The sequence below is a fragment of the Lacerta agilis genome, chromosome 8 (assembly GCF_009819535.1).
Source record: "Lacerta agilis isolate rLacAgi1 chromosome 8, rLacAgi1.pri, whole genome shotgun sequence".
NCBI lineage: Eukaryota > Metazoa > Chordata > Lepidosauria > Squamata > Lacertidae > Lacerta > Lacerta agilis.
This window is the reverse complement of record NC_046319.1, coordinates 55,204,345-55,223,933: the sequence shown is the minus strand read 5'-3', so window position 1 is coordinate 55,223,933 and position 19,589 is coordinate 55,204,345. Positions and strand designations below refer to the sequence as shown.

The 19,589-nt window shown below is 48.1% G+C and overlaps 1 protein-coding gene across 3 annotated transcripts; it reads left to right on the top strand.

The window, feature by feature from the left end:
- The first annotated feature begins 1,314 nt into the window (after positions 1-1,314).
- TMEM39B (transmembrane protein 39B) lies at positions 1,315-18,224 on the top strand. 3 transcript variants are annotated; one of them, XM_033157645.1, is made up of 9 exons: positions 1,412-1,510; positions 6,766-6,998; positions 8,450-8,669; positions 9,435-9,518; positions 12,918-13,072; positions 13,185-13,521; positions 14,253-14,440; positions 15,446-15,566; positions 17,713-18,224. In XM_033157645.1, the coding sequence occupies exons 2-9, from the start codon at positions 6,871-6,873 to the stop codon at positions 17,947-17,949; spliced, it is 1,470 nt and encodes a 489-aa protein (XP_033013536.1). In that variant the 5' UTR covers positions 1,412-1,510; positions 6,766-6,870; the 3' UTR covers positions 17,950-18,224. The 3 variants fall into 3 exon arrangements, with proteins under 3 accessions (XP_033013537.1, XP_033013536.1, XP_033013535.1); XM_033157644.1 differs by having other exon boundaries at positions 9,435-9,527; XM_033157646.1 differs by lacking the exon at positions 6,766-6,998 and having other exon boundaries at positions 1,315-1,510; positions 9,435-9,527.
- Positions 18,225-19,589: the final 1,365 nt, after the last annotated feature.

The window sequence follows — 19,589 nt, the reverse complement described above, 5'->3', positions numbered from 1 at the left end:
TGAGGGGTACTGAAGCTGCTCTGACTGTCTGACCACCAACTCAACCGTTTTTCTATTGTGGTTTCTCTTCAGCCAGCTTTTACGTGGCATATTCTGTTATTGAGGTTCGAGGCACTTTCCATTCTCACATCTCACAACCGGGCAGCAAAAAAGGGGGGGCATTATTTTGTACCCCCCCCCCCAAAAAAACCCACTCTGTGTGTGTGCTTAGATGACATGAGGGGAAGGGTGTTGAGTCAGTGGAGTGTACAGTACAATCTTAATTGTCAGCACTAGGGTGGGGGTTTTAAAAGGCCTGAGAAAAATACAAGTGTGAAGTACTCTTTAGATCAGGGGTAGTAAACCTTTTTCTACCTACCACCCACTAATGCATCTTAAGTAAAGGTAAAGGGACCCCTGACCATTAGGTCCAGTCACAGATGACTGGGGTTGTGGTGCTCATCTCGCTCTATAAGCCGAGGGAGCCGGCGTTTTGTCCACAGACAGCTTCCGGGTCGTGGCCAGCATGACTAAGCCGCTTCTGGTGAACCAGAGCAGCGCACGGAAACACCATTTACCTTCCCGCTGGAGCAGTACTTATTTATCTACTTGCACTTTGATGTGCTTTTGAACATGCACATCATGCATCTTACTTGATGGCAGAATTTCCTTACCGCCCACCAGTGCTGCAGTAACTAGAACCCCTACCGCCCACCTGGAATCCTGAAACGCCCACTAGTGGGCAGTAGGGACCAGGTTGACTGTTGCATCAGTATTCCACAGAGGAGATCAAGGTGGTGTCCGTTATTCTCCCGCTCCACAGTTAAGCCCCACAATAGCTCTGGCATGTAGGTTCGGCTGAGGAGATCCCGCAGTCGGTGGCAGTAAGCCAGGAGCGGTGACTCGATACTGGGCTTCAACTCCTATCATACGTGGCTTTTGTCCGTGTTGGCCAGTGGCAGCTAGAGGTCCATGCACATCCTTGCCTCACACACGTAGCATGTGGCGAGTACACAACAGCCCCGGGGGAAAGCGGGGTGCGCGCATGTGTGTGGCTGGTACTTGAGGGCTTCCAGCAGTCGCCCATTGGGATCCCCGCAGGGGCGAACTGGTCTCCGGGCTTCATCAGAAGTGTTTCACCAGCGGCCAGCGATGAGGCATGATGGGAGTTGTAGTCCAGCCCCACGTGGCTGGCGCCGGGCTCCTAGAGACGGACATTTAACCATTATCTGAACTGACAGCGGCTCTTTGCGCGCTTGAAGGGCCGCCTCCCTTCATCAACCCGCGCGTTATCCGCCGCCCAAGTAAGACGCGGCCTGAGGCCCCCGCCGCTCTTCCCGCCCAACGAGCCACGTGACTGACTCCGCCCCCTCCGCCAATGCTTTTTCCCCACCTCCCCTTTTGTCCTTCGTCGGATGCCGTCGTCTTCCCTAGTAGAGAACGCGAGGCTCCGCCCGCCATCTTCTTCCTCGCTGCTTGTGGTGCTGCCGCCGCCACCCGGTTCCGACCGAGCTCCGCCTGCGGGAGATGGGTAAGGCGGCGGGGAGAAGGAGGGGGATGTCCGCAGGCTTCCCTCCCGCCGCGCGCGGCCCCCTCTCGCCCCCTTGACGCCCGGCCCATCTGCGCCCCCTGGGTGCCGACCCCCCACATAGCCTGAACTTCCCCGCCCCACCCCCAGAATCTGTGTTTCTTAGTTTTTTACGCTCGTTCTTTAGCTGGGTGGGGAGGCGGGGGAGGTTCCCCCTTGTGGCTTACAAGTGTTCGAGATAAGACCTGTCACCTGCCCTGGACCCTGTCCTCGGTCTTTTAAGAACTAAATGGCTTAGCACAAAAGGGAGAAGGAAAATGACACAAGCATTTCTCCTGCTTTCTCTCTCCTTTACAGTGGTTACTCGAAGTTTTGGTCTTGTGTGTTTACAGGGACCAGGAGGTCTGTCCCTTTATTGGCAGGGGCTCCCATTGCTCTCCCCCCCCCCTCACCTCTCAAACATTTTACTTTTCTTTGTACACTCCTCTGATTCTTTCTTATTTTAGACCTGCTGCTCTTTGCCATTTTGTCCCGTGTTGCCAGCACAAGCCAGGTGCTGTTCAGGGTAATTGCCAAACTGTCCCTGCTTGTCAGCAGCAGCTGTTAGTTTATTGTTATTGTCACACGAAGATGCCTTAGGCAGAGCCAGAAGCTGGTCCGCCTAACTTAGTGTTGTCTACACTAACTGACAGGCCTGCACATAAGCTTTGGCCCACCAAGCCAAACCCAGCTCCTTAGCTGTGTGCAGCTATCAAATGAGGGGTGTGATAAAACCTCGAGGGTTTGATGCCTGTCTGGGGTGCATGTGGGTGCATGTGATCTCCTGGCAGGCAACAATACATGGCTTGTGGGCTGAGTTTGGCTTGGAGAATCACTGGTTGCACAGACCTGATGTATAACATTAGGAACACACTGGAGCTACCTAGTTCTGAGTCTCAAACTACTGTTAAATGGGCAACCTCAGAAGATGGTGGACTCTCCAGGTTGGATAGCCATCTGTCAGGGATTCTTTCATTGTGATTTCTGCATTGCTGGGGGCTAGATAACCTTTGGGGTACCATCCAATTCTACGTCTTTGATTCTGTTTGTCCATCCAGCTCTTGTTATATTGACACCAATAGCTCTCAACCTCTTCAGTCCCTGTGTTTGAGAACCCACATTTTCATTTTATGCTACCAATTTGTACAGGGATAGTGTTGCTGCTGCTGCTGCCATTCACCATGTTACAGAGGCCCAATTGGCCTCCATTAGAAGTCAGGCGTTTTGCATTGTTGGTCCCATGCTGCAGAACACTCTTCCAGCAGAGATTCAGCAAGCATACTTCCTTTTGATTTTTAGGTGTCTTTTTAAGACTACTTAGTCGTAATGCAGCTATTGGAAGCTGTTTTTGACTTGCCGGTCATTTTAATGATTATTTTGCACTGCTCCAATGAAGTCTTATTGCTGTACCCCACCCTTATATTTCAGCATATAAAAGATAGTATATGAATACATCTATAAATAGAATAAGTATGACTTAGGCCAGGCCATAACCCACCAGTGGGTCCTTATGCACCAGTTGAAGCCCAGTGGTGTACACCAGTGTTTCCCAACCTTTTTCTAACCGTGGCCCCGTTCTGACCTTGTTTCCTTCCTATGACCCCTCATAGGCATAGCCAAGACGAGGCAGGGGGCAGTTGCCCCCCCCAATAAGTAAAAATCAATGCAAATCTGAAGTTCTGCCCTCCCCCCAACAAAAGCTTGAGCCCTAACAAAAATCCTGGCTATCCCCTTCTCCCGTCCTACTGGCAGAAAGGTAGCTATTTAAATGTTTTGTTTATAAATATAAAAATTATAAACAAAACATGTTCTAATTTATACAAAATACAATTACATAAAATGGTAGGAACATAATGAAATATTGTTGAAGCAGAAAAACATAGAATCATGGAACTGGAAGGGACCCCAAGGATCATCTTTCTAGTGCAACCCCCTGCAATGTAGGAAAGGTGCACAGGGAGTTCTGTATATATGGGAGAATTTTAAAAAGCAAGTGGCTCTCCCTGACCTGGTGCAAAAGTATCTTATCATCTGAAGGAGCCCTGGCTGCCTAGATAAAACACTATAGCCCCCCCACACCCTTACCTGGGAGTAAGGCCAACTGAACTCAGTAGACACTTAGTTACAGTATTTACAAGATGCAAGTCAGTAGCACCAGACGACCCCACTCAGCTAGGCACTGGGGTGGCTTGCACCATGCAGAGTCAGGCTCAGGCTGCCACTGGGCACAGCACTGACGGCAGCAACAAGCAGCTCCAGCTCTCCCAGCCCTACCCATTGCCACTCAACCATCGCACTTACCTGACCTGGGGTTTTTGGATCGCAGACTCTATTGGTCAAAACAGGAGCCTCAGCGATCACCCTCTTCTGCTGGAAACAAACCAGAACTGCTCCAAGAAAGCACACATGGCAAAAAGGAGCTCTAGGCCCTGGTGGGTCTCCCTCTTACCCACTTGTGATTGGCCAGGCAGATAGCCAGCCAATCAGGATTTTTTTTCTTCAATTCTCACATCCCTCTGTGGCCTCCTAGCCTCATGCTGTGTCTCTCCCATTTATGTGATTTTCACCTGTGCCCCCCTTGAGAAATCCTGGGGTCCCCCAGGGGGCTCTATGGCCCCCGGTTGGGAAACACTGATATACACTGACAGACAGAGGCTCTCTAGGACTTCAGGCAGAGGCCGTTCCCAGCCCTCTCTGGAAATGCCAGAGGTTGAAATTGGGACTTCTGCACGCAAAAGCACATTTTCACCAAAAACTGTGACCCTCCCTCTTTTATTCCTTCCATAAATAGAAACCAGTGCCCACTGCATTTCCATACTCTTGATGTCACCAAAGAGTGGAGTTCAGGGTGGGGCTACATAGGTAGGAGAGGGCTTGGTTCTTAATGGCTAGGGGTTACTAGAAAGTAGAGTTAGCCTCTCTCCCAGTGTGTCCCTGGGTGCTCTTCTGTAACTTCCTCTCAAAGAATGGAATGACAACATTGGGTGTTAGCTTGTAGTAGGGGCGAAATCTGCCCAGATGCCAAGTGGATCTGGGGAGGGGGGCTTGTAGAGTGCCCTCAGAAAACAATGATGAGTATTTTGCTGAGGTCTTCTGTCACTAAGGGTATGGCAGGTGGGTTGATGACACAAGAGTATCAAATGCTGTCTTAAAAGGAGGTTTGGTTGGCTCCATCTGTGCCTACCTTTTGGCAAGCAGCAAAAATATGTTTCATCTCATTGTGCTTTTAGAAAGCTTTTTTCATGGACGTTTTGTTTCATTGTATCACTGCTGAGCATTAAAATTACTTTACTGTAATTGTTGTAAATGTTTATTGCCACGGACACTTTTGTACTGCGCTAATTATTTTAAAATTCTAAGCTGCTTTCGTGATTTTTCTTACAAATGGGAAAGTACTTGGAAATGGATTATATTTATTGTCATTTTTATATCACATTTCCCCACCCAAGGAACTCAAGGCAGCATGCATACATCTTTTCCCTCCTCCTCCACCATAACCACCCTTTCTCCCATTGTATTCTCACAACCATTCTGTGAAATAGGTTACCCAATAGGGTCTAGTTCAAGATCACTGTTTGTTTCAATGGTTGAGCGAGGATTTGAGCCCAGGATCAAGAAACGTCCTCCATTACACCACTGCCGCTTTTGCTCAACCTTCCCTTCCATAATAACTAGGGCTAGGAAAAGAAAGTGATATTCTTAGGAGCCAACATTGAATTTTTAGACACAGCTCTGATGTCTAGACACCAGCTTCTCATTCCTAGGGAGTGCATTGTGCACGCTAAAAATATTTGTGTTCTAATAGACAGGCAGGCAGACACGTCTGTGAGAAGGGGACACACTACAGTAGAGCACCTGTTTGGCCGCCGTGGATCCCCATGGCATGTGCTCTTTTACATGAAGACATCCTAATATTTCTAAAGGGCTTAGTTATACTAGAACTAGCTATTGAAATGATTGCCGGTATACGTGAAGAGTGTTGGTGTAACATAAAGCTCAAGCTCCTCCTTCCAGTCTTTCCTCTATTATGAAGACACTAAGCAATTTTGGGTGTGCCACTGACTCTCAGCCCTGAATCTGCAATAATAATAATAATAATAATAATAATAATAATAATAATAATAATAATAATTTATTATTTGTACCCCGCCAATCTGGCTGGGTCTCCCCAGCCACTCTGGGCGGCTTCCAACAAATATTAAAATACATTAAAATATCACAGATAAACACTTCCCTAAACAGGACTGCCTTCAGGTATTTTCTGAATGTCAGGTAGTTGTTTATCTCCTTGACCTCTGATGGGAGGGTGTTCCACAGGGCGGGCGCCACTACCGAGAAGGCCCTCTGCCTGGTTCCCTGTAGCTTTGCTTCTCGCAGTGAGGGAACCGCCAGAAGGCCCTCGGCGCTGGATCTCAGTGTCCGGGCTGAACGATGGGGGTGGAGACGCTCCTTCAGGTATACAGGACCAAGGCCATTTAGGGCTTTAAAGGTCAGCACCAACACTTTGAATTGTGCTCAGAAACATACTGGGAGCCAATGTAGACCTCTCAGGACTGGTGTTATGTGGTCCCGGCAGCCACTCCCAGTCACCAGTCTAGCTGCTGCATTCTGGATTAATTGCAGTTTCTGGGTCACCTTCAAAGGTAGCCCCACATAGAGCGCATTGCAGTAGTCCAAGCGGGAGATAACTAGAGCATGTACCACTCTGGCAAGACAGTCTGCGAGCAGGTAGGGTCTCAGCCTGCGTACCAGATGAAGCTGGTAGACAGCCGCCCTGGACACAAATTAACCTGTGCCTCCATGGACAGCTGTGAGTCCAAAATGACTCCCAGGCTGCGCACCTGGTCCTTCAGGGGCACAGTTGCCCCATTCAGGACCAGGGAGTCCCCCACACCCACCCGCCCCCTATCCCCCCAAAACAGTACTTCTGTCTTGTCAGGATTCAACCTCAATCTGTTAATCGCCATCCATCCTCCAACCGCCTCCAGGCACTCACACAGGACCTTCACCGCCTTCACTGGTTCTGATTTGATTGAAAGAGGGTTAGAGTTGGGTATCATCCGCAATATATGAGTAATGTTACTGATCCACCTTTCAGGGCTGTTGTAATGATTACTAGGAGAATCTTTGTGAAGCCTAAGGGTTCACACACTAAGGGTTGGTGTCAGTGTGTGTACCAAATTCCTCTGGAAATTTTAGAACTCTATGATGTTTTGCAGATACCTAAGGAATTGCTATGACTACCCAGACCTAGCATTTCCAGTTCTTCAAACCAAAGTAATCGTTTGATGAGAGAGTTCAACCCTCTTTGACTATCGGTGGTTATGGCAGGGGGAAGAAGGGGCCCTAACCGGACGTCCTACTGCCGCAATCCTCTCTGTGAAACTGGAGCCACTGGGGGCGCTGGCCATTCCACCAGTTCTTCAGTCACCAGCGTGCGCTCCCGTACCAGGTGGGCATGAACCTCCAGAGACTGTTGGATCATTCTGTCTGATAAAGAGTTCTGTCCTATCTGAATTCTCTCTTGCTTCTCCAGCACCCAGAGTTGACCCAGTACAGCTCATCAAACTTAGCTACTTCTTTTCTCCTGTATACAGTGGCTTAGAAAAGTTGATAGGAAACTGCCATAAACCAAGTAAGAGCATTGGTCCAACCAGCTCAGTGCTGTCTGCACTGGCTGACAGCAGCTCTCCAGAATTTCAGACAGGTCTCTCCCAGCACTACCTGGAGATGCCAGGGATCAAACCCTGGGACCTTCTGTACAACAAAGCAGATGCTCTAGCGCTGAGCTATGACCCTTTCTCTAAAAGGGAAATGCTGAGTCAAATCTCAACCCAGCCACAAATACGCTAGCTGTATCCATCAACCACTGCCTCCACCTACAGTATGTTGGTAGCAATACTGACCTAACTTGCAGGACTGTTAGGGTTTTTCAAGTATGAAATACTGTCAGCTTTGAAAAAGCACTGCAAATGCTTGGGATTTCATGGAGACCACAACTCCCAGTGAGAGCACTTTCACTGCGTCCCATTTAGATCAGGCCCTACTCTAAACCCCTTTGTTGTGCAATATGAGAATTTTTGCCATATGAAACTGGAGGTCTACATGGCACCCACCAGCCTGACTGACCTTAGTGGGAGGCTAGAGAATGAGGAGGCTGATGCCTTAAGAGCCTGGCCGTGCTTATATAGCTGCAGGGCAGCCTTCTAATGCTGTGCATCTAAGCCAGGGCTGAGGCATCTTTCTCTGGTGCTTGAGATGTTGTTAGACTTCCAACTCCTTATCAACCCCAGCCTGTGTGTGTGGTCAGTGCTCATGGATGGTGGTAGTTACAATCCAGCAATTTATGGCTACTGGTGCTCTAAATTCCGTGTTGAATGTGTAACTACTGCAGACGCCACCTATGCCCACAAGCAATCTGGTGGCTGAATTTCTGGAAGTTTCAGGCTCCCTTTAGAAGTACCCCTTTGCAGAAAGCATTACAATAGTCCAGTCTGGGATACTGTATGCTGCTCTGACTGATTCTGTTGTTTTTAATTATTTTGTCTTGAGCTTCCATGAGTTTCAAAAAGGCGTTGCAAATGATTTACAGAACTTAATAGTATCATTATTATTATTGCTCTAAGACCTTGGCAATGCAGGCACATCACCCTTTCTTGCCTTGGGAAAGTGCACCATAGTGGCATTGAAGGGAAGGCAAGACGCATGGAGTAGGGGGCATGGAGTGGGGGGCGCTTATGGCACAGAGGAGGGGAAATTTGGAGAACGCAATACATTGGTACAAAAAGTGGAACATTCATGTTAGCAATTTCAGGCCTAATTGTTAGGTGGATGGATCTGAATGCTCGCATTCGGACGTTTTTCTGAGCTGTCTTTTTTCCTTCTGCCCCTCTTCCCCTGTAGGAGTGGCTCAGGGACGGGCCTTTCCAGTCCTCCTCTGGCAACCCAGACAGTGGTTCCCCTCCAGCACTGCAAGATCCCAGAGCTGCCCATTGAGAGGAGCATCTTGTTTGAACTACAGCTCTTCTTCTGCCACCTTGTCGCCCTCTTTGTCCACTACATCAACATCTACAAAACAGTGTGGTGGTACCCACCATCACACCCTCCATCCCATACCTCGTTGGTGAGTATCTTGATATCTTGCTGCTCACTTGCAAGATCACAAAATCACATTGATAAGGTCAAGAAAAGTATAGACATATATATGCAAAATAACACTGAAGCTTTTTTATTATTCTCTAAAAGTTTTCATAAAGAGGAAGACCTTGCACCGCTTCCTTGAACAGGGCTCTACAGTGACACCTATTGACAGGACAAGTTTTGCTGTAAAAGATGTGCATTAAATAATCAGAAACTGAAAACAGCTGCTTCATTTCATATTTATGACTAGTAGCAAAGCTGGCTTCAGAGATCTGATCAGGCATTTGCCAGTGCCCAGAAGCATCATGGAACACACTTTGCATTGAATAGCCAAGAAGGTCAGGTTCGTTCTGTGAATTCTAGGATTGTACTCCCAACCTCTTTCAGATTAGGCAGGTCCACAAAGGTTCCTTGACTGCGGGTGGTGGCGGGCAGTATCCTAATGCTGTTGGTATTGTGAGGCAAACCTCTCCAGTTCTGTGGTCATAGAACATTCACCTGTATGAGTTAGAATTAAGGCAAAAAAAAAACCAACAACAGGTGGGATTCAGCTCAAAGAAGCAGTAAATTTGGGAGTGAGTGAACCTTCCCTTAGTCTTCATGAAGTTGGAGCTTTGGTGGGTTCTTTTTTTCTGCTATAACTACTCATATGTTTCCCAGTGGCCCATGGAAGCCTCTCCATTTTCATTTTTCTATAAGCTTGTGGACCAATCAGGTCCTCTTTTTCTGTTTCTGCTTCTTCCTACAGAATTTTCATCTCATCGACTTCAACGTCCTGGCAGTGACAAGCATTGTTCTGGGAAGGAGGTTGATTGGTGCTATCGTGAAGGAGGTGAAGGAGGTAGAGGCCTGGAGCCCCCCACCCTATCTGGGGGGTTACTCGCTTCCTGTATTTAAGCCTGTACTTGTTGTCAGCTTTTCTTTATTATGTAAAGAGCAGCTGTGCTCTGTGGCAGCCTCCATTCATTCCAGTGGATATGTCTATTACTGGCTTCATGGGCGTACCGAGAGGGGGGCAGGCGGGGGCAGCTGCCCCCCCCTAGAAGCCAGCTGCCCCCCCAGAAGCAAAAATGATTGGCGCTGGGCGAGAGGAGCCTCAGCCTGGGCTGCCCGGTGCGTCCATTTAGGCATGAGGAGAGGAGCGGAGAAGAAGGGGAGGCAGTGGAGAAGGAGGAGGCTGCTGTCCCCGCCACCCAAGTTCCTCCCTTTGCCCCCCCCCTTGCCCAAGGCAGCTCCTGTTCACTGAGCTGCTGCTGCGTCAGGCTTCGCTCTTCCCTCTCGCGCCTCCCTCAGCCTCCCTCCCTCCCCGCCCGGCCGTCTCCGTCTCTCTCTCTCTCTCTCTCTTTCTCTCCCCCCCTTGCCCCTCCATCGGGTGCCTGCATGCCTTCACCCCTTCCCCTTCTTGCCCCTTTTCTCTCCCCTCGCTCCTCATATTCCCTTCCTTTTGCGCTGCCGGTCTCCTTCAGCCACCTCCTGATTCTCTTTCGCTTTCTGTCCCTTTCCCTTCCTCCTTTCCTGCTCCTCTTTGCGTCCTTTCCATTTCTTCCACCCCAGCCCCAGATATATTTCCTTCAGCCTTCTCCACTCCACCCATCATACTTTACCTCCTTTCTTGCACCATTGCCATTTTCCTCACTCAACTTTTCTTTTCTCCCCTCCCCTCATTCCTTTGTCGCTTTCTTGCCTTTTATTGTCTTCAGCCTGTCGTCTGCTGCCCCTTCATTCCCCTTTCCCATCTCCTTGGCCCCCAGGCAGAGACCCAGAGAGGGGACCCAGTCAATGACACTTCCCTTGGCTACTGCTTTCTGAAAGCAGTAAGGAAGCTTCTTTGGTGAAAACTGGGGTGGTGGTAACAATCAATGGGGCTTGTGCATTTCATGGAATTGTAGAGTTGGTCCAAGTACCCCCCTGCAACGAAGAAATCTTTTATCCAGCATGGGGCTCAAGCCCACAAGCCTGAGATTGAAAGTCTCCTACTCTACCAGCTGAGCTGTTCCCCTGAGGGCTAGTGAAGGACATTTTGCTGCCTGAGGCCAAGGATGAGAGTTCACCCTTCCCATCCTATGCATTTAGTAATTTGTTAGGTTTCTATCTCATCTTTCCCCATACATTTCTCTTTCCCCCATTATCTGTGCAACTGGCCTACAGAAGAGGTTAGGCCATGGGTAGGCAAAATAAGGCCCAGGGCTGGATCTGGCCCAATCGCCTTTAAATCTGGCCCACAGACGGTCTGGGAATCAGCGTGTTTTTACATGAGTAGAATGTGTCCTTTTATTTAAAATGCATCTCTATGTTATTTGTGGGGTCTGCCTGTTGTTTTTACATGAGTAGAATGTGTGTTTTTATTTAAAATGCATCTCTGGATTATTTGTGGGGCATAGGAATTAGTTGATTTTTTTTTTCCAAAATATAATCTGGCCCCCCACAAGGTCTGAGGGACAGTTTGCTGCTGAAAATGTTTGCTGACCCCTGGGTTAAGCTAAGAGACTGGGTCTATGAGTGGCTTTGAACACTGCTCATCTTGATCCTCTAACCACTAGACCACACTACAGAGGCCCACCAGACTGGCAGGTGAAACTTCACTGCTAACAAAACAGAGTCCATCGCTGCAACAGGTTGGCCTAGTGGGCACAGAGCAGGCTGCATGGCACTCACAGCTCTGTGGAGCAGGCAGGGAAGGAGCATCACTGCTTATTTCACAGTTGAGTATGGCAATGCTCTCTGTGCCAAATAAATAAGCTTTTACTCATCCATCCTTTACCTTCTAAAGACCTTTTTATCTCCCCAGGCTTTATTAACCTCTGCCTAACCCCCTGCACATAGATCGTTTTCAGTACTGCCTATTACAGTTTTTAAAATAATTTGTATTAGTTCTTATAAACTGTCTTGGGAATTTTGAATGTAAGGGCAGGTGCATAAATATTTTAAATACAGTGGTACCTCTACTTATGGACACAACCCATTCCGGGGTGCTGTTTGCACCCCGAAAAGTCTGTAAGTAGAGCACTGCTTCTGTGCGTGCACATGACGCAATGGAGTGCTCCTGCGCATGCGCGAAGTATGCAGAACGATGGGGGGCACCAGAAGGTGATCTCGCCTAGGGCGCAAAACCCCCCAGCTTCCATCAGCCCCAGCCAGTGTGGCCTGTGATTAGGGATGATGGGAGCTGGAGTGCAACAACATATGGGGGATGCAGCTCTGCATGGCTGAGAGCAGGAAGAGGGCTGGCCTCAGCTGGCTCAGCGCCATTTGCAGCAGCTGCCCATTCCCCAGCCTGCTGCCAGCTGTTCAGGTAATCTGTGCGTTTTTCCTTTATTTTTTTAATAATGGATGTGGATGGGGTCTGGATTGAAACGAAAGTTTTGAACAAGTTTTCTTCAAATCCAAGAAAAATGATATTAGTATAAGACATGTAACTAGAATAAAAAAATTTTTTTCAAGCAAATCATTGTAATAACTACTGTAATAAAGCACTGCTATAATTATATATAATTTTCTTAAAATTTTGGTTTCATTCACCTTTTCTGTGCTGAAATGTCACAACCTGAATGACCATGGCTTGCCCCCCCCCCTAGTTTTGATCCTGGGTACGCCCCTGACTGGCTTCCCACAAGCAAGCAGGGATTAGCACTGGTGAGCTTCTGTAGCGAGGGAGTTCCAAAAAAACAAGACCCACTATGTCCTTTCACCCCAGTCTGTAAAGCATGGCCTTCCTTGACTGTCTTAATGGGTTCAGAGAGACCACAGATGGAGTAAAGCAGTCCTTGGTGGATGTTTGGCTTAAGGCACATAACAGTGCAATCCCAAGCATGTTTATTCAGAACTAAGTCCCTTTGAATTCATTGAGACTTAGTGAATATTCTTAGAGTCTGCAACCCTGGAACTGGGAATTCTGAAGCACTGCTGATTTTTCCCAAAAGGGAGAGGGAATATATGCCCACGAGATGGGGTGATGTTTGCCACTTTGGGAGACTTTAAAAGAGAATTGGACAAATTCATTGAGAATAAGGCTATCAGTGGCTGCTAGTCATGACGATGGCCTTCAGTATTGGAGGTGGGATGCCTTGAAATTCCAACTGGGGAACATGAGAGTGCTGCTGAACTTGTGTCCTGCTTGTGGGCTTCTCACAGGCATCTGGCTGCCAATGTTGAAACATAATGCTGGACTACATGGGCCTTTGGCCTGATCCAGCAAGCCAAACCCATCTTATCTTCCTCTTCCTCCTCCCAGGCTTCTCATACTGGCAAAGTTTCTCTTCCACGCTCTGTTTTCCTGGTGATCACTCGTTTTGCTGTCCTTACTGGGGCAGGTTGGAGTTTGTGCCGATCCATAATCCACCTCTTCAGGACATACTCACTCCTCAACCTCTTGTTCTTGTGCTATCCGTAAGTACCAGAAAACCCTTCTCATATGATTATAAGTTGCTTTGGTTTGCCTTGGGCAAAGAAATAATAACAGTGAGAAATTTCAGGGCCCCTCTCTTTCTGTCCTTCCCAGGTTTGGCATGTACGTCCCCTTCCTGCAGCTGAACTGCGACTTCCGCAAGACTGGCCTCTTCTCCCAAGTGGCCAACATTGGCCCCCGTGACACAGGTGAGGTCAGCTCGAGGGGCAAGGATTACCTATCTGTTCTGAAGGAGACCTGGAAGCAGCACACCCGGCAGTTGTATGGCATGGAAGCCATGCCCACCCACGCCTGTTGTCTCTCCCCGGACCTGATCCGCAACGAGGTGGAGTACTTGAAGATGGACTTCAACTGGCGCATGAAGGAGGTGCTGGTGAGCTCCATGCTCAGCGCATACTATGTGGCCTTTGTGCCCGTCTGGTTTGTGAAGGTATGTGAACAATTGGTGAGTTGACTCTGCAGCACAAAATCTAATTGAGGGGGGACTTTTTCAACCCAGGGACCGCACTTCCTTCTGAGGAACCTTTCAGAGGCTTCGTGCCAGTGGTGGCCGGGGCCAGAGGCAAAAGTGGGCGAGCAATAAATGCAAATTTTACCTTTGTACAGCAAGCTAGTTTCTACACACAATGAAATACTGACAAAACAGACAATGTAAGAAACAAGCACATAAATTAACACAAACATTTCTTTTATGGGTGGCAACCTGGAAGGAAACAAAAGTGGATATTGTTGCCTTTGAATTTCCCGTTATTTACTTGCTCTTCTTTAAAGCAGGTAGTCAGGTTTGGCAGCTTTTCAGAAGTTGGGGTTTCTGTTTTTGTACATGTGTGGTCTTCGTTCCTGTTGGGACACAGATGATTTGCATGAGTGTGTTTTGTTTAGGCAAAGGCAGCAAATGGTGTCAATAGCTAGCAACTCTTTGAAATTTTGTACATTCTGGCCTCCTCTGCCACCACCTGTGAAATAGAGTGGCCCAGGAGTTGGCCATCCCTGCTGTAGAACATTCTCACAGTCTTACTGCCTTGCACCTACAAAAGCAGTTCTCTTGGTGCATGCGGATTGGATTGGTTTATTTTGTGGAGGTGAAAGGCCAGCTCTAAAGATGCCATGCCTCCGTCTAACATCTGTGCATGCTGTCTCTCCCACCTTGCTTTCCTACAGAATACCCAATATTACGACAAGCGATGGTCGTGTGAGCTGTTCCTCTTGGTCTCCATAAGCACCTCTGTCATCCTCATGCAGCATTTGCTGCCTGCCCGCTACTGTGACCTCCTCCACAAGGCTGCAGCCCACCTGGGCTGCTGGCAGAAGGTTGACCCCGCACTCTGCTCCAACGTGCTACAGCATCAGTAAGCAGATTTCTGATCGTGGCTCCCATACTCTTTCTAAAAACATGTCTGGGGCTGGTAGGTAGCTACCTGCATCCTGGGGCAGGATGCAGGTAGCTTATGTGCAACCTCAACATTGGTCTGAGTAAACTGAGAGGGTGTGATGAGCAAGCTGCCTCTTGTGTGAGTTCCTGCTCTCACTGAGCCTTAATCGGTTTCTAAAGAACACCGCTTGAAAGGCACCGGTTGACACCATTGGGTATCCTTGGACAACTGCCCCTTTGCTCTTCCATCCATGCCTTCTTTAAGGTGTGTATCAGAAGCTGAATCAGATCAAAAGACAGAAACATACACACACTAGTAAAAATTAGTGCTTCCCTTTTCATTGTGGCATACCTGGTCACATGAAGCAATAGCAGAAGCAGGTAGGGTGAAAATATTGGGTTGCCAGCATTTGATCTGGCCCAAATCCTGTGCATATGGGTGCCTTTTTTCCTATTTTTGTCAAGCTACCAGATATTACTTTGAGCCCAACCAGCCGTGCATGAAGGCAGCAGATCTCCACTGTTCATTGACCCCCAGCTCTGGTACTCAAAGCCTGCCATTCCTTAGCCTGGGGAGCTTTTGTGGCAGGCATAGTCCTTGTTGGACTCTGGCTTCAAAGGCTTTAAAAGGGAGGTTGATGATAAGAGATTTCAACACCTTTTGCATAAAAGTAAATAGCTGGCAGCCCTAGGAAGATGTTCTCCACACACAACGTGCACGCCCACACCTGAAATAGCACTATCAGGAGTAGCTCATGTCTGCAATTTCATGTCTGGGTAGATGGGTTAGAACAGCCTTCTCTAAGCTGGTGCCCTTGTTTACTGACTGGTAGGAATTATAGTCCAAAACACCAGTGACTTGCTCTGCATTTCTCTGAGTGCTTTCTTGGGACTATTCACCATTACACACAGTGGGACTGAGTCTATGAAGTTTTCCCATCTCTCTCCTCCCATCTCAGGTGCCTCTTAATTTATTTTTCAGGTGGACCGAGGAATGCATGTGGCCCCAAGGGGTGCTAGTGAAACACAGCAAAAATGTTTATAAAGCCGTCGGCCACTACAACGTGGCTGTGCCTTCAGATGTCTCCCACTTCCGGTTTCATGTAAGCTTTTGCTCTTTTCCAATACAGAATGATGAATGCATGACTGAGTGAGCTGACATCCTTCTAAGGAGCCCAGTGGTGTGCGGTTCAAGGTAGAACCTCTTCCCGTTTATCCTCACAGCAACCCCTATGTGAGGTAGGCTAATCTGAGACAGAGAGAGTGATTGGATCAAAGAGTTTTGAGCATAGACACACTAATCGCTATGCTGTGTTGGCACTCTTATGCATTCTGTCTGGTGGGCTATCTAAAGGAGCCACATTGTGCTGCCAGAACTCTACAGATCTTTAGGGAGCAGGCACAAATGCATAAATTTGCCTGGTTGCCAGACCGGTGCTTTTAAGAACATATGAAGGACCTTGCTGCTAGATCAGACCAAAGGCCAACCAGTTGCCTGTGAGAAACCCACCAGCAGAACTTGAGCACAACAGCACTTTTCCTTACCAGTGATTCTCAGCAACTGGTATTTGGAGTCATGCCACCTCCAACATAGAACATAGCCACCATGGCTCTTCAGGCATTTCTTTCTGGCCTAAGTAAGCATGTGAAGGGGTCTGCAGGGATGAGGGCGCTAAGCTGTGCTCTCATGGCCATTCCTGCCACCCTCTGTGAATGAAGGGAAAAAAGTATCAAATACTCAGCCGTGACTAATCCCTAAAACAAGGGAAAGGTATAATAGTATAATAAAGAGATAAAGAAATAACTCAAACTTAACTCAACTCAACTCCAAAAAATGGGGTGAGGGTCCCCAAACAACTTAGTGAAATTAGACATATATATATATATATATATATATATATATATATATATATATACACACATATACATATACATATACATACACACACACACACACACACACACTACTCAACTGAGGGTTTTGAGGGTTTTTATTATACTATTATACCTTTCCCTTGTTTTAGGGATTAGTCATGGCTGAGTATTTGATACTTTTTTTCCTTGGTTATTTGCATCCCGTGATTGTCTTTCTGTTTTTTTCACCCTCTGTGAATCAGCAGGTCCCCAGTGCACACAGAGGCTTGTTTTTCCAGAGTTCTGAAATACCCAGGAAGCCTCTCTGAGTACAGTTTACTGTCCAGCCTCTTGGCGCGAGCACAGATACTAGGGTGGTGGAGGAACTGGCACATTTCCCTCTGATTCCCCTGCCCCAGCCTGCTCACATAATGTGGAAAGAAGAATGTCTGAAGAGGAGTCAATAGGAAGGAAGGAAGGAAGGAAGGAAGGAAGGAAGGAAGGAAGGGAAAGGAAGGAAGGAAGGAAGGAAGGAAGGAAGGAAGGAAGGAAGGGAAAGAAAGAAAGAAAGAAAGAAAGAATAAGAAAAAAATGTTACTATACCAAGGAGAAATCGTAGCAGTGCAACAGCTAGCATAGAAGAACTGATACCCTGAAATTAAACTGATGCCTGTTTAATTCAAAGAACAGAAAATTCAGCATGGAGAATTCAAGATGGAGAGAGAGGGAGTGTGTCTTAACCTCAACCAAGGAAGGCTGTGTCTGTACCCACTGCCAGTTGCCCAGGCACCAAAGAAGGGAGAGAGAAGGGCGTCTGAGGCCAGTATTAATGCTCTGGCAAGCTCATAAGGTGAAGACAACCTGTTCACATCCCCTTTAGGGCTTCAAAAGTTAATACCAGCACAATTTGTCTCCTGTGGATAGAGGGTCACCCTATAAAACACCCAACACTCTTCTATGGCTGCAGGTTACAGGGAATGATCAGTAGTGGCTGGAGTTAAGGACATTTGTCCACCATTGCTGAACCCCTGATGAACTGTTTGAGAATCACTGCAATAAAGGTTGGAAGGTAGTCTCCAGATTCAAATGTGCACACCTGCATTTATTTTAGAATACACTTAAATAGATTGAATTGTTTTAACAAAAAAGCAAGGTTCCAGTTGTCTTGCAGACAAAAGTCTAGGCCAGCCTTCATCAACTTGGTGCCCTCCAGATATTTTGGACTACAGCTCCCATCAGGCCCAGTCAGCACAGCCAGTGGTCAAGATTATGGGAGCTTGGAGTCCATAAGGATTATGGGAACTTGGGAGTCTGGAAGGGCACCAGGTTGGGGAAGGCCAGCCTGGGCAGTTCCCAGGAAATCGCCGATGCCTCACCCGTCTCTGGGCTGTCCAGTTCTTTTTCAGCAAACCCCTGCGGATCTTAAACATCCTGATTCTCCTCGAAGGAGCCGTCATCTTCTATCAGCTCTACTCGCTGATCGTGTCAGAGAAGTGGCACCAGACCATCTCACTGGCTCTGATCCTCTTCAGCAACTACTATGCCTTCTTCAAGCTCCTGCGGGACCGGCTGGTGCTGGGCAAAGCTTACTCGTACTCCGCCACCAGAGACACTGATCAGAAGCTCAACTGAAAGCCTCGCACAAGCAGGCAAACCAACTCTGCCACTTTGTCAGGAGGAGCCGGAGATGCTTCTGCCGCCCCGGGCACCTGCTCCTCCCTGTTTGAGAAGGAGGCTGCCACCACAAGGGCGCAGGAGGGCGGTGCTTGGACGGCAGTGTGCAGCAGTCAGGCCGGCCCTGAGCTTTGTATGTTCGTTTTTTTACACTGCTTTTTGTCCTTTTGTTTTGTTTTGTTTTTCTTTGATAACTGATACGATGAGGTAAATATCTTATTTTTATACTCCCAGCTGTTGTCAGCCTGGTTTGTCCAGTAGCAAGAGCAAAGCAGCAGGTCCTTGGTTTAAATCTCAGAGCTGGTCTAGAGAAGTGGCGAAAAGCCTGACCTGTTAGCCAAGCAAAAGTCCCCTGTTCAAATCTTGCCTCTGCTACAAACTTGGTAGGTGGACTTAGGCCACTCTTCTTTCCTCAGCTCCCCACCCTCCATGGGCCCCAGTCTGCAGTATGAAGTACTGCTGGCCCGCCTTGCAAGGCAGTTGTGAGGATTACTGAATCAATGGAAGTTGAAGCAGTTTGAAATTGTTGGGATAAACCCTCTTAATGCTTGGGAGTTTTTCTCCCTTATCTAGCACCCTGGACATTTGTGGCTCTTTGTGCAGTAATATTAGCAAGCATGACAGTTGCCTGCCCAAATGTAATGAAACTCGAGGAGCTAGAGAAAAGGACCACTAAACTGATTAAGGATTTTATGGGGGCGTGGGGGGGGGGCGTTAAGATGATCTTTAGGAAGAAAGAAAGCAATTAGAAAGGGCAGGGCATGTGGAGCTAATAAAAGATTATTGCGGTGAGAACTGAAGCAGGTTTGTAGGATTACAACTCGAATCGTAGAATTGTAGAGTTGGAAGGGACTCCCAGGGTCATCTAGTCCAACCCCCTGCAATTGGTGCAAAGCAAATGAATGGAGAAAAATGGTGTGTGCACATTCTCAGTGCTAAGTTCCTGAATGTGTAGGTGGCACATGGAAATGGCTTCTAGAGTTGCCAGGGACTAATACAAGTTTTCCAAACCTGGAACCCTCCAGCTGTTTTGGGCTGGCTAGCACTGATGGGAAGCCTGCTCTTAGCAGTTGCTGGGCACAGACAAGCTGGACAGCTAAAGGAGGCCCCATCAGTCGGCATACTGTGCCTCTCCATCCTCAGAGCTACAGCCTCTTCCCCCCCCCCCACCCGTATGCCATCGCCTTTCTCTGCTACCCACAGGATAGGCCAAATTCGCTTTCATTGTTTTTGTTTGCGGTGGCACACTTTTTGCAGTTCCAGAGGGAGCTGCATCTGCCAGCAGCAGGTGCACGGCGCAAGCAAAGGCCTACAAGGCCAACCAGCGGCAGGCTGCCATGACCCTCCAGTCTGATTGGATTGGCGCTTTCCGTACAGAGCGTGGCTTGCACAGCAGGAGCAAATGGCCACCAGGTGGCAGTTGCTGCAATGTCTCTCTCTTTGGTGACTTGTTGCTAGGGCTCTCACCATTTTCTATCCCAGAAGCAAGGGGGCTGTTGTTTTCGCTGCATATTTTGCCAACTGAAGTGGCAAGCAGCCCTTCTTTAAACAGCAGTTACACCTCCACTCCCTGGGGCTCCTGTCTGATGCTTACTTTC